The 21,813-nt window shown below is 37.9% G+C and overlaps 1 protein-coding gene across 5 annotated transcripts in view; it reads right to left on the bottom strand.

The window, feature by feature from the left end:
• LOC149314637 (PHD finger protein 21A) overlaps positions 1 to 21,813 on the bottom strand; it is a 179,396-nt gene that overhangs the window by 113,578 nt on the left and 44,005 nt on the right. For 4 of the 5 annotated variants that reach the window (XM_089521524.1, XM_089521526.1, XM_089521525.1 and 1 more), the window contains exons 2-3: positions 10,458 to 10,494; positions 9,628 to 9,781 (exon numbers count right to left, since the gene is read on the bottom strand). In XM_089521524.1, coding sequence (XP_089377650.1) covers positions 9,628 to 9,681 — 54 coding nt within the window. In that variant the 5' untranslated portion in view covers positions 9,682 to 9,781; positions 10,458 to 10,494. Of the gene's footprint in view, positions 1 to 9,627; positions 9,782 to 10,457; positions 10,495 to 12,396; positions 12,559 to 21,813 lie in introns of all 5 variants that reach the window. The other variant, XM_089521523.1, reaches the window with a different exon arrangement.

The following is a 21,813-nucleotide window of genomic DNA, read 5'->3' on the forward strand; positions in this document are numbered from 1 at the left end:
TATGCTTGAATCCGTGTATAAAAAATCCGTGTATAAGAAGGGATAACTGTATTTACATTGCCACCACATATGCATATATGACCAATACTTCTTGACAGCCTCTCCAATAATTTTTTGAATTATTCTTATCAATATTATATTGTCTCACTGGAGTCAAATACCATTTCCAAATCAATTTGTAATAATTTTCTTTTATCCGAACCGATAAATTTTTCAAATGTGTTTGTTCCCAAATTTTATCCCATTCCTTATCATTTATTTTAAATCCTAATTTTTCTTCCCATATTCCCTTCAAAATGTTTTCTTTTATTTTCCCTCCTTTATTCTCCATCAACATTTTATAGGTTTTACAAGTCATTCCTTTTGTTCTCGTTTTCTTCCATTTCTCTTCCTTTCTGAATTACAGTTGTCCCTCCATATTCGCTAGGGCTAGGGGAACAAGACCCCTGTGAATATGGAAAAACTGCAAATAACAAAAACACTGTTTTTACCTGAGAGGACACCTCTCTAGGAACCTCTAGATCCTCCAGTGCAACTCTGTGGTCAATGTCCAACATACACTGAACATAGAATGGCACTGGAGTAGCTACAAATGGTCTTTCAGTGCAACTTTTAGTTAAAGTGGACCACAGAGTTGCACTGGAGGACCTAGACAGTCCTAGAGAGAACATATTAATGAAATCCGTGAATAATCAGATCCGCAAATATCAAAGCCGCAAATATGGAAGGATGACTGTATTTGTTCGAATTGTGTGTACTTGTTCTTTTCTACATTTCTTTTCCTCCAGTTTTTAATCCATTGTTCTATTTGCATATAATGAAACCATGAAAATTTTCTCCCCGTAAGTTTTTCTTTTATGTTTCCTTTCTCTACTCTTACATCTATCCAATTTTCTCTTCTGTCTATTTTCCTTTCCTTTAATTTCTTATCTAATAATCCTCTCAAATTTTGGGGGAATTTCTTTTCCATTATTATTGGTGCTATTATTGAATCTTCATTCATTAACTCTTTTTTATATTTACACCATATTTCTAATATATTTTTCATAAGTGGATTTACAATTACAGTGCACCCTTGGCTTACACAGGGGACCCGTTCCGGACCCCCCCCCCCCAGCGTAAGCCAAAAAACACATATGCTCAAGCCTCATTCACTTGAATGGGGCTCGTGCATGCAGCGGTGGTGGGACTGCATAGGCGCGTGCCCCCATTCATTTGAATGGGATGCACCACCCCTTGCTCCCCATGCTCCCACGCGGTTCTATACAAGTTTGAGCGTATGCTCAAATCTGCGTATGACGTGGGCGCACTGTATTTTAATTTCTTTCCTAGTAAACGCCTTAAAAATATTCCATATGCTCATATCTACTTCCTCCATATCTAATTCTAATCATTCTAAGTCTGTCCCACCCAACATATCTTCTATCACATATCTCAATTGATTAGCCTCATAATATCCTCTTATATTGGGAAGGCCTAACCCTCCCTCTCTTTGTGTTTTATACCAAAATTGTTTGTTTAATCTCATTCTTTTCCCTCCATTACAAAATATATTCATCAATTGTTGCCATTTATTCAATTCAGTTTCTGACACTTTTAATGATAACATTCTAGTCATTTTTGACTTATGGGAAACCTATCAAAGGGTTTTCTTCACAAGTTTCTTCAAAGAGGGTTTGCCACTGTTATCCTCTGAAGCTGAGAGTGTGACTTGCACAAGGTCACTTAGTAGGTTTCTATGGCTGAGCAGCGATTTGAACCCTCTTCTCCAGTCGCAGTCCAACACTCAAACCACTACACCATGCTGGCATTTTGCTTACATGTTATCATCCCTTTTGAATGATAAATAACAAGACTACTATCTACACAACACAGCCACCTACTACAACTTCTCAAGGCACACTGACAGCTGGCTCATGACTTGTCACTCAGGGACACAAAGCACTTATTGCACCCTCTAAAATTCTATCTCATACCCCCTGGGGGTGTGGGCACCCCAGGTTGGGAGCCCCTGATGTAAACAGTAAAATGGACATTTTTTGTTGTGGCTTTTCCCATTTCCTGCCTCCCACAAAAAAAAAAAAAAAAACAGGAAAGAAGGAAAGATGCAACACAGGGGGGGGCGTGAAAACAGGGCTTTTTTTAAAAAAGGCAAAGCAGACAGAAGGGAAAAACAGCAAGGAAGATGGAGGAAAACAATTAAGTAAAGCCAAGAGAAAGCAGAGGAACAAGTATATGACCTTTTTTGGCTGAGGTAAGGAGAAAATACTGAGGAAGAAAATAATATCTAATAGGAAATACTCTTCAAATATTACACATGATCATGATCTGGGCAATGACTGGAAATGGATAACCTCCACTGGCTGAGAATGTAATTAACTTCAGACAGTAGCAAGGGATGGCATCTTCCAATCTATGATTATGCAAAACTATTGGTTTGACCTCTTCACTAGAAAGCATCAACTAAATTTTGCGACTTTCTAAATTCTAAGCTAGGTGTACCCAATATACTTAGAAGACATGAAATGTCTAGAGTGGGGTTGGGCAACTGCAGCAGAGGGCAACTTTCACCTTGCTGCATCTTCAGATTTTTAGCTGACAGTAAATCCCAGAAGTGTCCAGAAATCTTCTTCCATAAAAAAAAATCAAAACAAAGGGGCTGGTGGTCAGCAAAGTTATGAATAAAACTGCCACTACAGGAGGCATTTTAGGGCATTTTTCACCAGACATTTTCAAGAAAATTAGGTGGCAATCAGGAGAGACTAGAGAGTGGCGCAAAAACCTGGTTCAGAGAATAACTCTACTATGAGTTCACTGCTGGAAACTTTGTGGTGAAACACAAGTAAAAAGAAAATCCAGCCAGTCTAAATTCAGAAGCTGTCTTCACATTATATCAAACGATTATAGGCAGCTCATATTCTTGTATGTCCATTTATCTACACTGATTTATAGCATGCACTTTTGTCTTGTACTTTTTGTGATGCTCCTTAACAGCACTACACTTTTAAACAAAACATTTTTTAACATTCTATACATTTATAAGAAATTAGTTGGCAACAAGTATAGCTAGGTTTGTACAGGATGGCAAAAATGATACAGCAGCCCCAAGGTAAATTTTGGCTGCTCACACCCTTATTGCACTTGTTCAAGGATGTCCACTGCATAATACATTTGATACAGAAATAATTTCCACCAGTATAATATATATACATTCAAATAGAATTTTAAATTAATTTGTCTAGATATTTTAAAGGGAAAAAAATCACAAACTGATGTAGAAAAGGATGCAACAAATGTGTTGCTTCAAAAATTTCCCGTTCCAAAGTTGTAGAACCAAACTAGACAGCCTGATCTATCCTATGTCACAGCAAGTATGTTAGCCTCAGCTGGCATAAGATGTTGATGCACCACTTACTATTAGCATCTCTGACTTGTCTTGATCTTTAGTGAACCGGACCTGATCCAATCCTTTATCTTTAACAGACACAGATTCACACATCCTGAGCCTCACTCAAATCAGATGAAAAAAAAAAAGCAGAAATGAATACTGAGGTTCTGATTTCAACTCACCCCAAATCCTTGGATGAACTCAGATCTCACTGAGATATTAAAAACACAGGCACTACTACAGAGCTCCGCAGAATGACAAAAAGTGTAATCGGACAAAGTAACAGCACCCTAGCACCACCTTGTGGAAACAGTTATCCAGATCTGAATAGAATAACTGAAACAGTGCCCCTGAGCCCCAGCATGCTGATCCAAGAGAATGTCATAGTTAATGGTATCAAACAGTGCTAAGAAATCTAGGTAAATAAGCAGAAACACTGTCCACGTGTCCTTCTCCAATCATAGCTCAGGGCAACCAAAGCCATTTCATTAACACAACCAGGACAGAGGCTAGATTCAAAAGAACATCCAAAGTTGCACAGCCACCAATGAAATGAGCACTTTGTCCCCAAAGGTGAGCAACTTGCAAAGAACTTTACAAAAATTACTACCACCTTCAAGAGAAAAAGCAACAACTGCTGGCTGATGACTAATAAAGCTTGGTTTCAATACTTGAAGGGATGTCATATTGAGGAGCGAGCTAACATGTTTTCTGTTGCTCCAGAGACTAGGACCCGGAGCAATGGATGGAAGCTACAGGAAAAGAGATTCCACCTCAACATTAGGAGCAACTTCCTGACAGCAAGGGTTGTTTGCCAGTTGAACAAACTCTCTTGGAGTGTAGTGGAGTCTTCGTCCTTAGAGGTCTAAAGAGAGGCTGGATGACCTTCTGTCGGGGATGCTTTGATTTAAATTTCCTGCATGGCAGGGAGTTGGACTGGATGGCCCTTGCGGTATCTTCCAACTCTATGATTCTATGTTAATAAGTTAGGGCTCAAATATAAGATCAGCAATCACATCAACCACCTCAGTATTCTTTGCATCCCAAAGAGCAACAGAGCTTCAAAAAGGAGTTCCAGACAAGCCAAATAAAGTATCTTTGAAGGCACTCAAGAATGTTTCTGCACCATCAGCATCTGGGAGCAGACTATTTTATTGAAAAAAATAAATACGAAATACAATTTATGAAATAAAGTTTACAAATTAACATCACCGGAGGGGGGGGGGAGCAGCATACAATATACTGCATATAATCAGCCTCCAGAGTTAATGGCTATTTCAACCAATGCATATATGATCATAAGTGATCAGGGCTTGTCTTTCTGCATCTAATGATTGATTAGCACAGCAAATAAAAGTGAACCAATATTCTGTGAAGTTATGTGCATCTTTGTTCAGTTCCCTGACTCTTTGTGTTAGCTTTTTTGATAAGAGCTAAGCCCCATATTCTTATATGCATACTCTGCCACGGACAAGACTTCCCATCTAGTAAACTCTGCCCATGCTGATTCTTTTTCTTTTCTTTATTTTTTTTTGGGGGGCGGGGGATTAGTTGGTTTTTAATCTTATACTGTTTAATCTTGTTTTAAGGGGGGTACTGTGTATATATGGTTGTATTTTAACTTATTGTACGCCGCTTTAATTGCTTGGCAAAAAGCGGGATAGAAATTTAAAAAAATATTATTTTTATTATTATACCGTTTAGTTATGTTCAGTCCACTTCCTGATTTTCACTGCTGTGCTATTAACTAACGGCAACACTTAAAAATTAATTAGGTTCTTATGGGATAATTAAGCAGAGAAAATGTTCAACAGTTCTAGATCTGGAACAAATGAACCCTGTTGGATGGTAATGTTACATATTTCTTGAAAGATTTCCCTCCATAACGTTGAGACAACTATACAATCTCACCATGTATACAGATAGCTTCCCAGGAAGTCACATTCCCTCCAGCATTGCAAAAATGCTTTTTTTTTTTTTTTGGTCATTTGTGATCTCTTCACTGGTATTATATACCACTTATAAAGAAGTCTGTATATTGTTTACCTGGAATGAGCAGAAATTGATTAAGAGGTTTTGATTTCCAAAGTCTATTCCAGTCACCATTTGTGATGGTGTATCCCAGATCATATTCCCATTGAAGTTTTAAGCCATACAGGTTACAGTTATACTACTGGGAAATAACTATTGGTTATGTCCTCTCATGATACAGACTGGAAGCTTTTCTAATATTTATTTCCTAATCAGGCATTTATTTGAGGCAGGCGATCTCATAACCTACATAGCCCTGTTTCTTACAAGCCCCTGAGCTTTTTTATCTTTATGATAAAATAAAGGATATATGATGATAGGTATCAGAGTAGAGGTTTGTGGGAATAACTATTTTCTCCATTTGCTCCAGATAATCAAAGTAGTAAAAAATGGGCTATCAAATGTGTCAATTATCTTTCTGTTAATATTTAGAAGGATAATTTGAGATCTAGGTCTGACATCATTTCTATCTGCATCAATTGCTTGTCTTTATCTTCACTGATTAATGGGAGAAGTTGTTTCCAACTAAAATGAATATATTTAAATATGTTAGGTATCCCTAGTCCCCCATCCAAAGATTTTCTATACATTAAAGATTTGGTTACTCTTGATTTCCCCCCCTTCAGATAAAAACAAACAAACAAACAAACAAATCTATTGAAAATTGCTTGTCAATGACTACAGGCAGCATCAGTTAAAGTAATAGGGAGTACTTGAAATAAGAAATTCACTTTTAGCAATGCATTCATTTTGATTGCTGCAGTTCAGCCCAACCAGGAAATTTTGATCTTGGCCCATTTAAGAATGCTGGTTTTAATTTGTTGCCTAAGAGATTTAATTTTTTTTTAATTGAAATTGATTATTGGTCCTCCAGACAATGTATTATTGCACAGTTTTAGAGGTCTGGATGTTGAGACATCTGCAAGTTTAAGACTATCTATACCTAGGCTCAATCATTAATCAGAACGGAGATTGCAGTCAAAAAAATCAGAAGAATACTAGGACTTGACAGGGCAGGTATGAAAGAAATAAACAAGATCCTTAAATATAAAGATGAATCACTGAATACTTAAATTAGGATTATCTATGCCATTTTATTCCCCATTTCTATGTACGGCTGTGAAAGCTGGACAGTGAAGAAAGCAGATAGGAAAGGGAATCAACTCACCTGAAATGTGGTACTGGGGAAGAGTTCTGCAGATAGTGTGGACTGCTAAATAAGACAAATAAATGGGCCCTATAGCAAATTAAGTCTGAACCCTTCCGAGAAGCCAATATGACTAAACCAAGAGCTTTGCAGACATGCCGTGGCCCTGATCTGGCCTTTCCAAGGCGCGAAAAGGAGCCGCAAAAAGTGGATGCAGCACCAGAGGAGCATCGTGACACTGTGCACCATGTGGTGCAGTGTGCGGTATCACGCTGCCCTGGGGGCGGAGCCAGGGCATGCATCATATGGATGCTATACCCTGACTCCTCCCCCAACCTGGCCTTTAAGGCCGGTCTGCACAGGACCTGATACCGTCGTAATTTGGCAATATCATGAGAGGACATGACTCACTATAAAAGACAATAATCCATAGTCAGGTAGAAGGCAGCATTAAAAGAGGAAGGCCACATTCCAGATGGCCAGACCCATTTAAGGAGCCATGTCCCTAAGTTTGCAATTTGTCTACAAGAGTCTGCAAGACCTGCTCAGCTCCTGCTGGAGACCACCGCTGCCACTGCCAGAGACTACCATGCCCAAGCTAAGAGGGCCTCTTATCCATAGGGATGTTGTAAGACAAAGTTGAAGTAAACTTGATGGCAATTAATGATAACACTGCCCTCTTCAGAAGAAAGTGTTTTCTGAAAGCCCAAACTTCACTTCAGAGTGATCTGAATATGGCAGGAGGGGGTCCATTTCCATTTTACCATATTTCTCTCAAGACCTGGAATGTGACCCACAAATGATGTTACGGAGAAAATATATTTGGAATACATTTGTCATTTTAGCCACAAAATCCTCAGTCACCTTTGGAATTAGCCCAAGCATTCCCATCATCAATTCAAGAATATCCTTAACTCTTCAAAAGTAGGAAGGTAGTTGGGCAAGAAGATGTAGCCTGAAGAGAACACCTTATCTGTTCTGACTGCTAAGATGCAAAAATGTGTGTATATACCTTAAAGGAGGTGGTAGACTTATGGCAACCCCATGAATTTCACAAGATTTTCTTAGTCAAGGAACAAGGTGGTTTTCCCAGCTCCTTCCTCTGATACAAAAATATCACAAAAATCTGTTCATTTATTTTCTTATTAAAATATTTATAACCCACTACAGTAAACAGTCTCTGGGCAGCTTACAAAAAGCAGTTTAAATAACTTAACATTTAAGATAATAAGAATAATGTAAGCAACATGTTAAATAACTGAATAACTTTAAATGAATACTTTTAAAGATTTATCTAAAACCATGTACATAAACAGATTTAGATGAAATCATTTAGCCCCTAAAGTTTTAATCAGAAGCCATGTTTTAACTTGGCACCGGAGTTAAAGTAACACCAGCACCAATCAAGGCCTCCAGTGAGAGGGCATTACACAACCAGCCCTTTCTCACATCTTCACACAGTGTATTGCTCTGTCTGGTGGGAGTCAGAGGGCCTCTAAAGAACATTTCATTCTTTGGTTGGATATATATTACAAATTCAGAACCGAGACTCAGAGAGAAAAGTAGCCTAAAGGGGGAACTCCCTAGAGACTACAGCAGGGATGGGAACTGCACAGCCCAGTGGCCAAGCATGGTACAGCCCCTAGGGTACCTAGTCACACATGAAGAATCATAGCCCAGGGACTTCCAGGCCCCCACTTAATTCCTAACTCCCTCACACCTAATTTAGTACTCAAATAATAGATAAGGCTTTGATTTTAAAAATTACTATTTAGCTATGAGCATTCTGTATCATATTTATGTGTATCATTTTCAAACTTAAGAGTGTAAACTTCCTGTTTAAACAATTTCAGCAAATTTTATGGCCTACATTTTGGAACACTTATTTCTTTTTCCCTCTCTTTAAATTTGTGCGTGTAAATAAAAGTTGGAGATTATCAACTCAGAGGCAGAATTTCTGAGCTGAAAAGAGGAAATGCCTATAAGACCTGTTGCTGTTACCCTGGAGGTTGTTGCATATACAGTCAGCTCTCTTTACCCATTGATTCTTTATCCACGGATTCAAACATCCACAGATCGAAATAAATAAATAAATAAATAAATAAATAAATAAATAAATAAATAAATACATTTCAAATAGCAAAGCTTGATTTTGCAATTTTATTGAAGGGACACCATTTTACTATCCAATGCATTTAATTGAACATCCATGATTTTTGGTATCCATGGGGGGAGGGGTCCTGGAATGAAACCCCAGCGGATATCAAAAGCCCACTGTATACTGTATATTTGTTATGTTTGTGAAATTGAAAATTCAGCTAGAAGGCAAATGTAAGTGATTATGAGCCTGGAACATATTAACACAAAAGATACAACTCAGATTTTTAGTAAATTGTCATTTTTTAAAAAAAGAATCTGCTCTTTTATACCTTTGGCTTTTAATTATTTAAATTACCCAATTGTTAAGTCCATGAAGACTAAAATCTATGTGACTATGGCGTGGTACAGAACACCAAATAGAGGCACTGGGGAGGTGCCTCTCCTTGCTCTGCAGAAGCACCACAGCAACCAAATTGTGCGACGCTTCTGCACATCAAGAAAGGAGTGCCCAGAAGCAGCTCCATTTTGCAGCGCAGTTGCACTGCTGCAAACCACCAGAGACAGCGCAATGGCGTCGCAGCTACGCAGCACTGTTTGGATGCTGCGCTGCTGCAACGTCATAGCTGTGTGTGCAGTGTGGATGGTGCTGTGCAGCTGCGACGTCCCCGTCATGTGCTAAGGTTGCAGGGCGTGTGCACGTGCCGCCCGAGGCAACCCTAGCACATCACTATGATGCCACAAAGGGCCCATCTGTCCAAGACCTATGTAAATCTTTTCTGATTCCAAGAGGAATAATGGGCTATGATTCAATAAATAAAACTAGTTGAATATCACACTGTAATGCAGATTTTTACAAGTAAGCAATAATTTAATAAACTATTATTTCTCATCAGGACCTCCAGACATCCCACAATCACTTTTACTAAGTTTTACAAGTAAGCCACACAAGGCTGCAATTTACCTGGTGAACCTGAATTTCCACTTTCAGAGCCTCCTGTAGAGTCTGCAGCTCCATTCTCTAACTTCTCCACTTTCTTAAACTGTCCAGGTTACTAAATCCCCACCACCTTCAGACACTTGCTTCTGAGTACAGGAAATCTTCTCTTCTGAAACAGCTGTAAAACATTTTACTGTTATCATAAGGACAAAGGAAACTATGAAAATCCAGTTCAGAACAACCTGAACCCTTGCCTTTTACCCCAATTTTGCTCACCAGAGAGGATCCATGGCAGCAAAACTGTTCTACAAGATTCACAGCTAAGAACTATGTATTTATCTGAAAGCAAGTCTTAACAAGTACAGTGCAATATGTCTCTTAACAAATGTGCAAAGCTTACTTCTTGCAAGTGCTCTATTAATTACACAAATGAGAACATATTAAAGAACATATGCATGAACAGTGTATGTAAAGTTACCTAATACGGTATTAGTGTATTTACTACAAAGATTATGACATTGAATGAGGAACTGAAAGCATTACTTTGTCTAACATGTATGACATGATTAATGTATTATTTTGAAGGTAGCTTGACTGGCCACATAAATCAAATAAAAGCCTAAATTAAAGAATACTGTAGCTACCGTGGTTTTGTTAAATTTAATATGAATTTGACAGGAAGTTAACTGACGCCTTAAGCCCCACTTCTAAAAACACTACATTCAGAAATCAACATTTCATAAAAGAAATCCTTACTGTCTGCTACATGGATGTCACCTAGACAAAATATACACATTGAATAATTTACTTTCCTATGAATGCATTGCAACAACAAAACAAGGAAGAGAGCTTACCACTTTTAGGAAACAAGTATTCTTCAGCTCTCTAGACCTACAGGGGGAAAAATATGGAATCAACAGGAGTACAATTAAATTTGAATCTGAAACAAACAAACAAACAAAAGCATTCAGAAGAGAAATTGGTCAAGAAACATTTTTTTAAAAAATATGGTTTTAAAAGTCAGATAAAAAGAGAAAAGGAAGTTTAGAACAGCAAGGACAACTTCTGAAAAGAGTTCAAATTCCTTTGCCAAACAGACTAAAGGTTTTATAATAGCAGTACATAAGATGAAAACAAAAACCTATCTCATTCTACATTCTGTTCACATAGTGGGTGACTGGATGGCTATAGGAAGTCTACAGTAAAGAGTGAATCCAGCTGCAATTACTACTATTAACTCAACTTTCCGCACTCCCATATGTTCAAATGAATATAAAGTCCAACCTAGTCTTGATCTAATATTAGATGCTCAAATTTCAACAATCCTCTGAGAAAAGTTCCACACAGAATGTGCAGCAAGCCTCCAAGATCACCAAATTAATAATAATAATAATAATAATAATAATAGATTGTAATCCAGATCTCTCCCAACACACTAACTCCATCTAATCAACCAGCCCAATGGGTTTTGGCTCTTCCACCTAAAAAGCTTGAATGGTTAAATAGATTATATATATATTTAAAAAAAAGGTGGGGGAAGAACAAAGCATAGCTCTCCACTTTGTTAAACTGCAATTCTCATGAGTCTTAGCCTGCATAACTGACAATGAAGAATGCTGGGACATGCAGGCCAACAATACCTGGGGAGCCAAATTTTGCCAACCCCTAGATGAACTGTGCATAAATTGGAACCTGCACTACTAGAAGCAATCTTTAACATATTATCTACTGCAGCTAGAGGTTGACCAATAAGTTGTACTATTTAAGACCTATGCATCCAAGTCATAGTTGTAAATAGATAGCCTATTAGTTGCCTTAGCCATCTTTAGTGACTTGTAGGTGTAGAACTTTCCCCATAATTGAGATGTTAGATAAAGCTGGTACAAATTTTAAAAGAAATAAAATATCAAAGGCATATTGCAACATTTGAGATTGATAAATGGAAAGACAGACTGAACTGGAAGTAACTAAAGAACATATCACACATTTTTGGTTCACATTTTAAAACCACAAACAAAGACTCAGAAGTCTTATTACACACATCACAAGTTTCTTTCCTATCCTATCACAGAAAAGCAAAATGGTTTTAATACATACAGTCAACCCACCCCAACCACGGACTTGCCATCTGCAGATTTGAGCATCCGTGGAAGGCCCCACCAGATTCACCACTATGATGCATGTTGCTGCACTGCCATTAAAACCAATGGGACTTGAGATCACAGATTTTGGCATCTGCAGGGTGGTGGTGGTGGCAGAACAGAGATACAAAGGGTATTCATACATATTATTCTCAGGTTTTCCACTTTCAAAAATGTGAAAAAAATTGAGTCAAGCTACATTGAAAACAACAAACTACAGTCGTCCCTCCCTGTTAGCGGGGAATCCATTCTGGAGGGAAAAAAACCCGGAAATAGAAAAAAATGCAGATATTCAAGCCCCAATGAGTATAATGACGGCACGGCCCCATGCACACACCATTTTGTCCCTCCTGGCTTGCCGTCCGCAGAAACTCAAAACTGCAAATGGGAAGTCCGTGAATGGGGAGGGACAACTGTACTTTATTTACATCCTATCTTTCCCTATAGACGAGGACTCAAGATGGCATTGAAAGCTCAGGTCTGAAAAATGAATTACAAATTCTCTTGTATAATTAACTTTCAGTGTAACGAGGATTAGTGGTCACTACAAGTAGTATCTAATGGAATATAGACCAAAAACACTGTGCAAGTACACGTACAACAGATGATTGGAAACAGTTCAAGGTGCTCTGTTTGCTCTAGCTGGGCTTACTTGTTTTGGGATACGAGAAGACAGGAAGATGGAAGGGGAATCTACTGGTCATAATACTCTCGCCTGATGTGCTGCTTCCCTGTGTTTAGAGCAGACCCAGCCCTAAGCCATTTGGAGAGGTTCACAGCATGCGGAAAATGACTAAGGCAAGATAGATTTGTCCTGAAGGATTCAGACAAGGAGAATGAAAGACAAGAGAGTGTAAGATTTAGCTTGTTAGAAAATAGAGTGGAGGTGGAGAGTAAGAAGAGAGAAAACCACCATAAGCTTAGGATAGGCCTGTAGAACATATGGCCCATGGGCTGCTTGCGGCACGCCAAACTATTTCAGGTAACACATGAAGACTTCAAGGCTCTTCCACTGCCTGGCTGTCTCCCAGGAAAGAGCCAGGCTGCAGAGAAGGACCAAGGGACACCCTCCCCCCAGCTTCCTCCACTGTCTTTCACCAGAGAACGCTAAGATGCGGAGTGAACATGTGTCCCTTGAGCCTCCTCTGCCACCAGGCTTTCTTTGAAAGAGAAGGCTGTACTGCAGAGGAAAAGGACAAAGGGCAGATGGGCGTCCCTTAAGGCTCCTTCTCCTTTGGGTGGCGGAGGAAGATGACAAGAGGCAAATGCCTTCTCCCTAGCAATTCTGGCTTCTCCCAAGGAGAGGGCCAGATAGAGGTGGAGGAGGATGGAATTAGTGTTAATAATGTTAATAATATTAATAATTAATAATTAATAAATGATTAAAATAGTTTATTCATTAATTATATCTTTACTTGGAAAGTGAGCTGTGGCATGCAGAATTCTGGCCTATTTTAATTTTGGCCCCTACCTACTGCCAAGTTGTACAGGTCTGGCTTAGAAAAACACTTTCACATGTCCAGCCCATAAATCCATGGAATGAGTTATTTTTAAAGGCACAATACAGGCAAGTTAATAGAAAATCAACAGGCAAAGTAGGATTTCACTTTAGCTACAGACCCAATGATTACAAGTAAGATAGCTTTAAAGTTGTAATTTAGGAACATGTTTTGATGTTAACTTGGCTCAGTGCTGTCATTTCAAAGATCTATTTTACTTATATGGTTGCTATTTTTCCCATGCAGTAGCAAGCTGTTGTTTCCCAGTAATATTATAAATGAGCTGCATGTATATATAATATAATAAGAGTCCCCCCTGATCTCTAGATGTCCTTTCACAACTAACCTAGAGGCCAGAAAAATCAGACAAAGCCCATCTTCACAAAGGTTGCTTTGTCCAAGGTGGAGGAAATAGGTCTCTCCACAACTGTCCTCCATAAATTCTTCCTCTTCTCCTTATAATAATATATAGAACTTTTACATAATATCCCCCATACAAATGATATATCCCTTTATATTCCATTCTTTACTATTTTATCTAAATCTAATTCATATTTCTTTTCATCATATACTTTTCATAATTCCCCCTCCCCCCGTTTCCCCCTTCCCCCAAGTGCTCCCCATCACCAGAGCCTAATATCTTCTTATTACTCTACCTCCAGAATTGTAGCTCTTCCTCTGGTGGTAAGACACTTCCTTCTTTTACTAAAACCTTTTGTACAAATGTTTTCCATATTGCTTCGAAATCATTTCTCTTGATTATTCCTCTTCTAAACTTAATTCCACTAGTTAACTTGTCATTAATTGCTATTTGCCATATCTCTCTATACCAATCTTGTATTTGTCAATCTCCCTGGTCTTTCGGCTTTTTTGCTATCATTAATCTCGCCGCTGTTAGTAAATTTGTAATTAGATCCTTTATAACTTGGGTGCAGTTAGTTTTATCATATAAAGATAATAAAGCTATCTTTGGACAAAATTCTAAATCAATTTTTGTTATTTCTTTTATCTCTTCAAATACAATTTGCCAAGATTTCCTTACAGTTCTACAACCCCACCACATATGCATATAAGTGCCTATCTCTTGACACCCTCTCCAGCATAACTTTGAATAATTCTTATTTATATAACTTAACCTTACAGGCGTTAAATACCATCTCTATATTATTTTATAATAATTCTCTTTTATTCATATAGAATAAAATTTTAAATGGTGTTGATTCCAAATTTTCCCCCATTCGTGGACGTTTATTTTTTGTGCTAAATCCTCCTCCCATGTTGTCCTAAGATTATCTTCTTTTTCATTATATTTTAATAATAATTTATATATTTCACTTGTAACCCCTTTCAAAGCTTCATTTGCCTCTATACTTTCGCTTTGCCTGATCAAATGTTCAAATTTTGTATATTCTCTAATCTCTCCAATATTTTTCTCATAGTTTTTTGTCTATTGTTCCAATTGAATACAATTATACCAAGTTAATTTTGATCCTTGCAATTTCTCCTTTATTTTCCCTTTCTCCCTCATTATCTTCATCCATTCTTTTATCCTATATATTTGTTGACTTTTTACCAATTTCCCTAATTCTTCCTTTAAATTTATTGGAAATTTTTTTAGTATAATAACTGGTGTTAATGGTGAGATGGCTGGCATTAATTTTTCTTTATTTTTTTTCCAAATTTCCAGTATATTCTTTAAAAAGGGCTTTTCTATTTCCTTCATTTCTTTCAGAGTAAATTATTTAAAAATATATTTTCCAATTTTAGCTCTATTCCTGTTATTTCCATCACTAGCCAATCTAATTCCCCTTTCTCTATAATTCCATCTATAATGTATCTTATTTGGTTTGCATTATAGTACAATTTTAAATTTGGGAGACCCAAACCTCCTTCTTTTTGGGGTTTATACCAATATCTTTTATTAATCCTTACTTTTTTATTCCCGTTACAATAATTATTCACTAATACTTGCCAATTTTTAATTTCAACTTCTGATATTTGTATTGGCAACATCCTAAACAAAAAATTGATCTTAGGCAAAATTTTGATTTTTATTAATGCAATTCGACCAAACCATGATAGTTCGATATTTTTATATTCTTCTAATTTCCTTTTAATTTCTATTCTTAATTTTTTATAGTTCTGGTCCTCTAATTTTTGTAATTTTTTTGTAATTTTTATTCCTAAATATTTAATTGCATCTTTTACCTTTACATCTATCTTTTCATGCTTTAAAAATTTCTGTTCTTCCATTTTTGAATAATTAAACAACATTAGCTCTGATTTATTCCAATTAACTCGTAATCCTGTCATTTCTCCAAACTCCTTTAAATGATTTTTCACAATATTCATTTTTTCAAAGGGATCTCTAATTGTTAATAAGGTATCATCTGCAAATAAACTTATCTTATTCAATTTTCTCATCCCAATTCCTTCCAAATTTTCATCCTCCCTAATATTTGCTAATATTTCAATAATTATTGCAAATAAAACCGGGGAAAGAGGGCATCTTTGCCTTGTACCTCTAGAAATTGAGATTTGTTCTGTTATTCCATCATTTATTGTTACTACTACTATATTATTTAAATATAACTGATCTATCAATCCTCTAAACTTTTCTCCCATACCTAATTTCTTTAACATTTTTTTTAATGCTGGCCATTACACACAATCAAAAGCTTTATGAATACCTAATGCCATTATTCCTGCTTTCTCATTTTTCCCCTATTATATTTATTTTATTCAATACTCTTCCTATTAAATTTGACATTTGTCTTCCTTGCACAAATCCACATTGATCATTTTGAATATATTTATATATAAACTTATTCATTCTTTTTGCCATTATGGCTGTTAATGTTTTAGCATCCTGATTTATAAGGGATATAGGTCTGTATGAGCCTGGGTCTGACAAATCTTTATCCGGTTTTGGAATCAATATTATCATTGAACGGTCCCATGATGGTGGGATCCTTTCTCCATTTAAAATTTTATTGTATAATACTTCTAATTTAGGTATTAAAACCTTTTTAAAAGTTTTATAATATTCTAGCCCCAATCCATCCATTCCCGGTGATTTCCCTCCTTTTAACTTATCTATCACTTCTTCTATTTCTTTTTTTGAAACCGGTTGGTCCATTATTTCTTTGTCCTCTTCCTCTATTTTTATTCTCCAGTATTTCTCTATATATTCCTCAATTTTATCCATTGAACTATCCCCTGCTGTATATAGGTCTTTATAGTATTCTTCAAATATCCTTATCTTTTCTTTCATCAACATACATTTTTCCCCTGTTTTATCCTTTATAACCACTATCAAATTTTTCTCTTTCTTCTTTTGTGTTAATCTTGTTAACATTTTTGAATTTTTATTACTATATTCAAAAAACTCCCTCCATAAATATATCAAATTTTTCTGGATCTGATCTATCTCTATCTTCTCTAATTCCTTTCTTTTTGCTTGTAATTTTTTTTTTATATATATATATATATATATATATATTTACTTCTATTCTTTATATAATCATTATTTAATTTTTCAATATCCGTTTCCAGTTTAATTTTTAACCACTAATCCAGACCAACCCCTCTTACAGTATTTGAGAGGTGAGAGAGAAAATCATACATATTGCCAGCGCTAGGAAATGGAGAGAAGAGAAATGCACACCAGAGATAAAAGATAATGGCCCCATTCCCACTGGGCAAAAAAAGCGGCTTATTTCGCTGCGATTCTGACTTGGATTCTGATTCAAATCTGACCCATCGTTCCCATTAAAAACGAGTGCAAACAGACCCGGGTTTTTTTACCCGTTTTCGTTCCCATTGGTATTTTCCCTGTGGTAATTTGAAGCGGGTTATTTTGCTCCCCATTCCCATTGCCCTTCTGGAACCTCTTTTTTTTAAAGCAGCTGTCAGTCAAGCGCCTAAGCGCTTGACATCACAGCCAATCAGTCGCTTAGGCACTTTTCCCCTCCAGGAAAGAGAGAAGAGGAGCCTCTCTCTGCCCCCAATCCCTTGGCATCCAGCCTCTTCTGTATCTTGCTATAGTTCCTCTGGGAAAGAGAGAAGAGGAGCCTCTTTTGCCCCCAATCCCTTGGCGTCCAGACTCTCCTGTGTCTCCCCAGACCCCCTCTGGGAAAGAGAGAAGGAGCCTCTATTCGTCCTAAACCCCTTGCATCCAAGGCTCTTCTGTGTCTCCCCAGACTCCCTCTAGGAAAGAGAAAAGAGGAGCTTCTATTCCCCTCAAATCCCTTGGCATCCAGCCTCTTCTGTGTCTTCCCATAGTTCCTCTGGGAAAGAGAGAAGGAGCCTCTAATCACCCCAAATCCCTTTGCCTCCCCCACTGCTCCCTGGGCTGTCTGTGGGGCGATCATGCAGGCATGTACTGCTGCTCAGGCGTCAGACAGAGGCAAAAAAAATAATAATAATAATAGTTAAAAATGGTGTTCAATGGCTCGCCTCACACATCGGTCTATGAATGTGGAGCAGAGGGGAGGTTGCAGGGGGAGTACTGTGTTTGCTGCGTTTGGAGCTCAATGTAGCGTGATCGCCTTACCCTGCTTCCCAATCCACTGGGGGAAAGGCTATGCGAATGGAATAAAATGGTGCCGGCAATGTAGAAAGAGAACAAAGAGGGTGACACCCCCAGGCCAGCCCTTGAGCACTGCTCCTCCCATCTCTAGGTTCCCGAATCAGACACCCTCGTCGTTCCCATTCGGATGCTGCGATTCAAACTCCAGAGGCAAAAGAAAACTCGCTTTAAAACCACTGTCTTTCTAAACCGATTTATCGACCTATAATTTGGGTTTTCCTAGATAAATCGATTCAGATTCTAATTTCAATGGGAACGATATCAGAGCAATGCAGTTCAAATTTGCGCTCAAATGGAAACGATGCACCCATGATTCGCATCCTGACCCGCGTTATAGGCCAGTGGGAATGACCCCAAGGAATAGATTGTTAAACCCTGTCCTTTAGGATAGCTCTCCCTAGTTTCCAGAAGTATAGGCCTACAGATCCTACCATGCTCTGACAGTAATTATATGGTTTGTTTACCTCTTAATTCTCTCATAGTTCACAGCACCCTCACCTGCCCAAATACTTGCCTTGTACCTGTTTGGAGCTGCCAGCCTAATAAGGCAACCCTACCTCACCCTATCCCCAGTAGTAATGCACCACAGTGATTAATTCTTGTAGGATTTTTTGTTTAAGGGCCACTGTTCTGAGGTCAGAGATAGAATGTCCAGGAAGAATGAAGTGTTCTGCAACAGGTTTTTTTTTTTTTTGGAGGGGGGTGTATTCCCATTCCTAATATCTGATTTATGTCCATTTATCAGGCGTAGAGACTGGCCCTCAGGCTTACAATCCAAAAGACAGGACACAAAAGGAGAAGGGAATGGCAAGGGGGGAAGGGGATCAGGTCCAGCAGTTATTCTCTCCCTCTGAGGCCTGGACCAAGGCAGATGGACTGGAGAGAGGGCTCTTCTTCTTCCAGGCAGGCCTGTTGGAGATAGCCTGCCTCTCTCTCCCTCAAGATAGTGGCTGAAGGGAGGGCTTGTACATTAGAGGATGAAGCAAGTGAAAGTACCTCTAATATTGTTGGTTATATGATTAAGTCCTGTAATGACATTTCCTGAGCAGGCGTGTGGACAGAGTTAGCATCTGGATTTCTTTTGTGACTTCCTTAGCTGCTGTTCTAAGTCTTTGTTGCTTTCTGTTAGTATTATGGTGTTATCTGCATATCTTCAATTGTTGATATTCCTTCCTCTGAGTCTAAACTTGCTCTGCATATGATGTTTCTGCATACAGATTGAACAAATGTGGTGACAGAATGCAGCCGTGTCTGACCAGTTGCTCTTTCCAGCTGGGAACCATTCTGTTTCTTTGTATTCTGTTCTAATGGTAATATCCTATCTTAAGCACAGGTTATGTATCAGGAGGACAATCAAATGTAATGGTACCCTGATTGCTTTAAGATCAGTCCATAGGTTTTTGTGATCTATGCAGTCAAAAGCTTTGCTGTAATCATAAAGCACATGCTGATTTTATTCTGGAATTCTCTGGTGCACTCCATTATCCAACATTTGTTGGCAATATGATCCCTAGTGACATTTTCTTTCCTGAACCCAGCTTGCACCTCTGGAATTTCTTGCTCCATATATGGTAGGAGTCTTTGATGGAGAATTTATTGGTATGTCATCTGTTCCTGGTGATTTACTCTTCCTATTTGTTTTGAATGCACCTTTCACCTTCCAGAATTTGGGGTTCTTTTTTGTACAATTCTGCTTTCCATTCTTCTTCCCATCCTTTTATCTCTATTATATAGCTCTTCTGCGTACTGCTTCCACCATCTATTTATTTCCTTTTGGTCATGTATTATGATCCTTTGCTGACTGTAGAGCATCTCCACCCCTGATTTAAATTTCTCTTTGATTTCAATGAGCTTGTGGAACAGGTCTCTTGTTCTTCCTTTTTTGTTTTCTGCTTCTATTTTTCTGCATTGATTATTACAGTAATTCTCTTTATCAATGCACACTAGTGGTTGAACAGTTTCATTCACAGTTCTGTTTGTTTCCGTCTCCCCTTTTCTTTTGCTTCCCTTTTTTCCTTTATTGTTTGAAGCATTTCATCTGTCATCCATTGTTCCTTCTCTTTCTTTTTGGATAGAGACAGCATCTTTCTGCATTCCTCCTTGACTATGGCCCTGGTTTCTGTCTATAGTTCTTCTGGTTTACAGTCCATGAAGTTTAATAGTGCGAACCTATTTTTCACTTCATCTTTAAATTCTGCTGGAATGTTCTTCAGGTCATATTTCAGCATGTTGATTGGTTTTTGTTTTTGTTCTTCAGTTTCATTCTAAATTTTTATATTAGTACCTCATAGTCTGTGCCACAATCTTTGCCTGGTCTCATTAGAGCTTCTCCATCTTCTACAGTCGGCCTTTTTTATACACTGATTTTTTATACACGGATTCAAGCATACACAGTTTGAAAATGTTCCCAAAAATATAAATTTCAAATATCAAACCTTGATTTTCCATTTTTATAAAAGACACCATTTTGCTATGTCCTTATATTCAATGGGACTTGAGCATACACAGATTTTGTTATACACGGGGGATCTTGAAACCAAACCTCAGCGTATAACAAGGGTCCACTGTATTTCCAATTTATGCAGTCTATCTGATCTTTGTATTAGCCATTAGCTGATGTCCATGCATACAGTCTCCACTTTGGTTATATCAAGAAAGTTTTTGCAATGAACAGACATTGACCTCGCAAAACTCAATCACTCTCTTGCTTCATTTCTTGAACTTAATCCAATTTTTCCTACAGTTTGTGCTTCTGCCCTGCTTCCTACTTTTGTATTCTACTCACCTATGATTAACAAGAATTTCTGTTTTGGTGTGCTGTCAGTTTCTTCCTGACTACATTGTAGAATATCTCAATTTCTTCTTCCTCTAGGACTATGATAATGTTGATTTGTTTCCCCTGAAGTCTTATTGACATGATTTGATCTGTCTTTGCATTACATCCTTTGATCTTGTTACATCTCTTCTCACTATTATTGCCACCCCATTTCTTCTTGTCTTTTCACTTGCTGAGTAGAAGTAATTGTCCAATTCAAAATGTTCCATTCCTATCAATTTTAGCTTATACATCCTTAATTTTGCTATATTTATATGTCCCATTTCCTTCTTTACAAAAAAAACCACCTATTTTTAGCTTTCTATGTTTCTTAAACATGTGTAGTAGAGCTTTGGACAATCTCTTCATTTTTGAAAATGTCTGCTGTTTGACTTCCTTTCTGACTGAGTTCTCTTGTGCCTTTGATCATATCCCTATATGTAAATGCTCTGCTTGAGCCCTATCCCTACCTCTTGTTTCATTATTGATTGTCTCATCCATCACATGGTTTTCTCAGTGAGAGTTTCTTGTGAGGAGGTTCACTACTGCCTCCATCCTTGCATGTATTAGCTATGTCGTATTCGGTATGTTGTCACTGTTTTTGCCTCTGTAAGATCCTCCACTAGTGGCACCCACCACTACTGCTGCTGCCTAGCTGTTTGTCACCCTAATATTTACATCTATCACCCACCACCCCCTCAATCCTTCCTCCCCAAATCCATCCCTCCTCAAATCTTTTCAAGTCCCCTAAAGCCCATCCCCCAAGTTCTCCTCCCTGAAAGCCACTCTCCCTCAGGTTCACCCCACCTCTGCTGCCATTGTTGCCTCATTCTCTCCTCTTTGTATGCTGTCATCTTCACTTCTACCACTCCTCATTCTGGCTATTCATTCAGTCTGAACATACAGCTCTTTCCTGGGCACCAGTTCACCCCATGCATCTGAGAAAGTAGACCAAGTCTATGAAAGCTTAAACTTCTTTTGCTCAGTTAGTCTCAAAGGTGCTGCACGACCCCTTTGCATGCTAATGTTCCTGGCAGTGACATCACTCTCTTTCATTTGGGCAGAAGTGAGGAAGGCAGAAAAGACAGATTAACTTTAAAGGTTTTTTAAAATAGCCAACCAACCTGAATGTCTAAGGCAACTTATATTTTCACTGTGTCTCCT

This window comes from Sceloporus occidentalis, unplaced genomic scaffold, assembly GCF_023333645.1.
Source record: "Sceloporus occidentalis isolate IW3139 unplaced genomic scaffold, rSceOcc1.0.p SCAF_4, whole genome shotgun sequence".
In the NCBI taxonomy this organism is placed as follows: domain Eukaryota; kingdom Metazoa; phylum Chordata; class Lepidosauria; order Squamata; family Phrynosomatidae; genus Sceloporus; species Sceloporus occidentalis.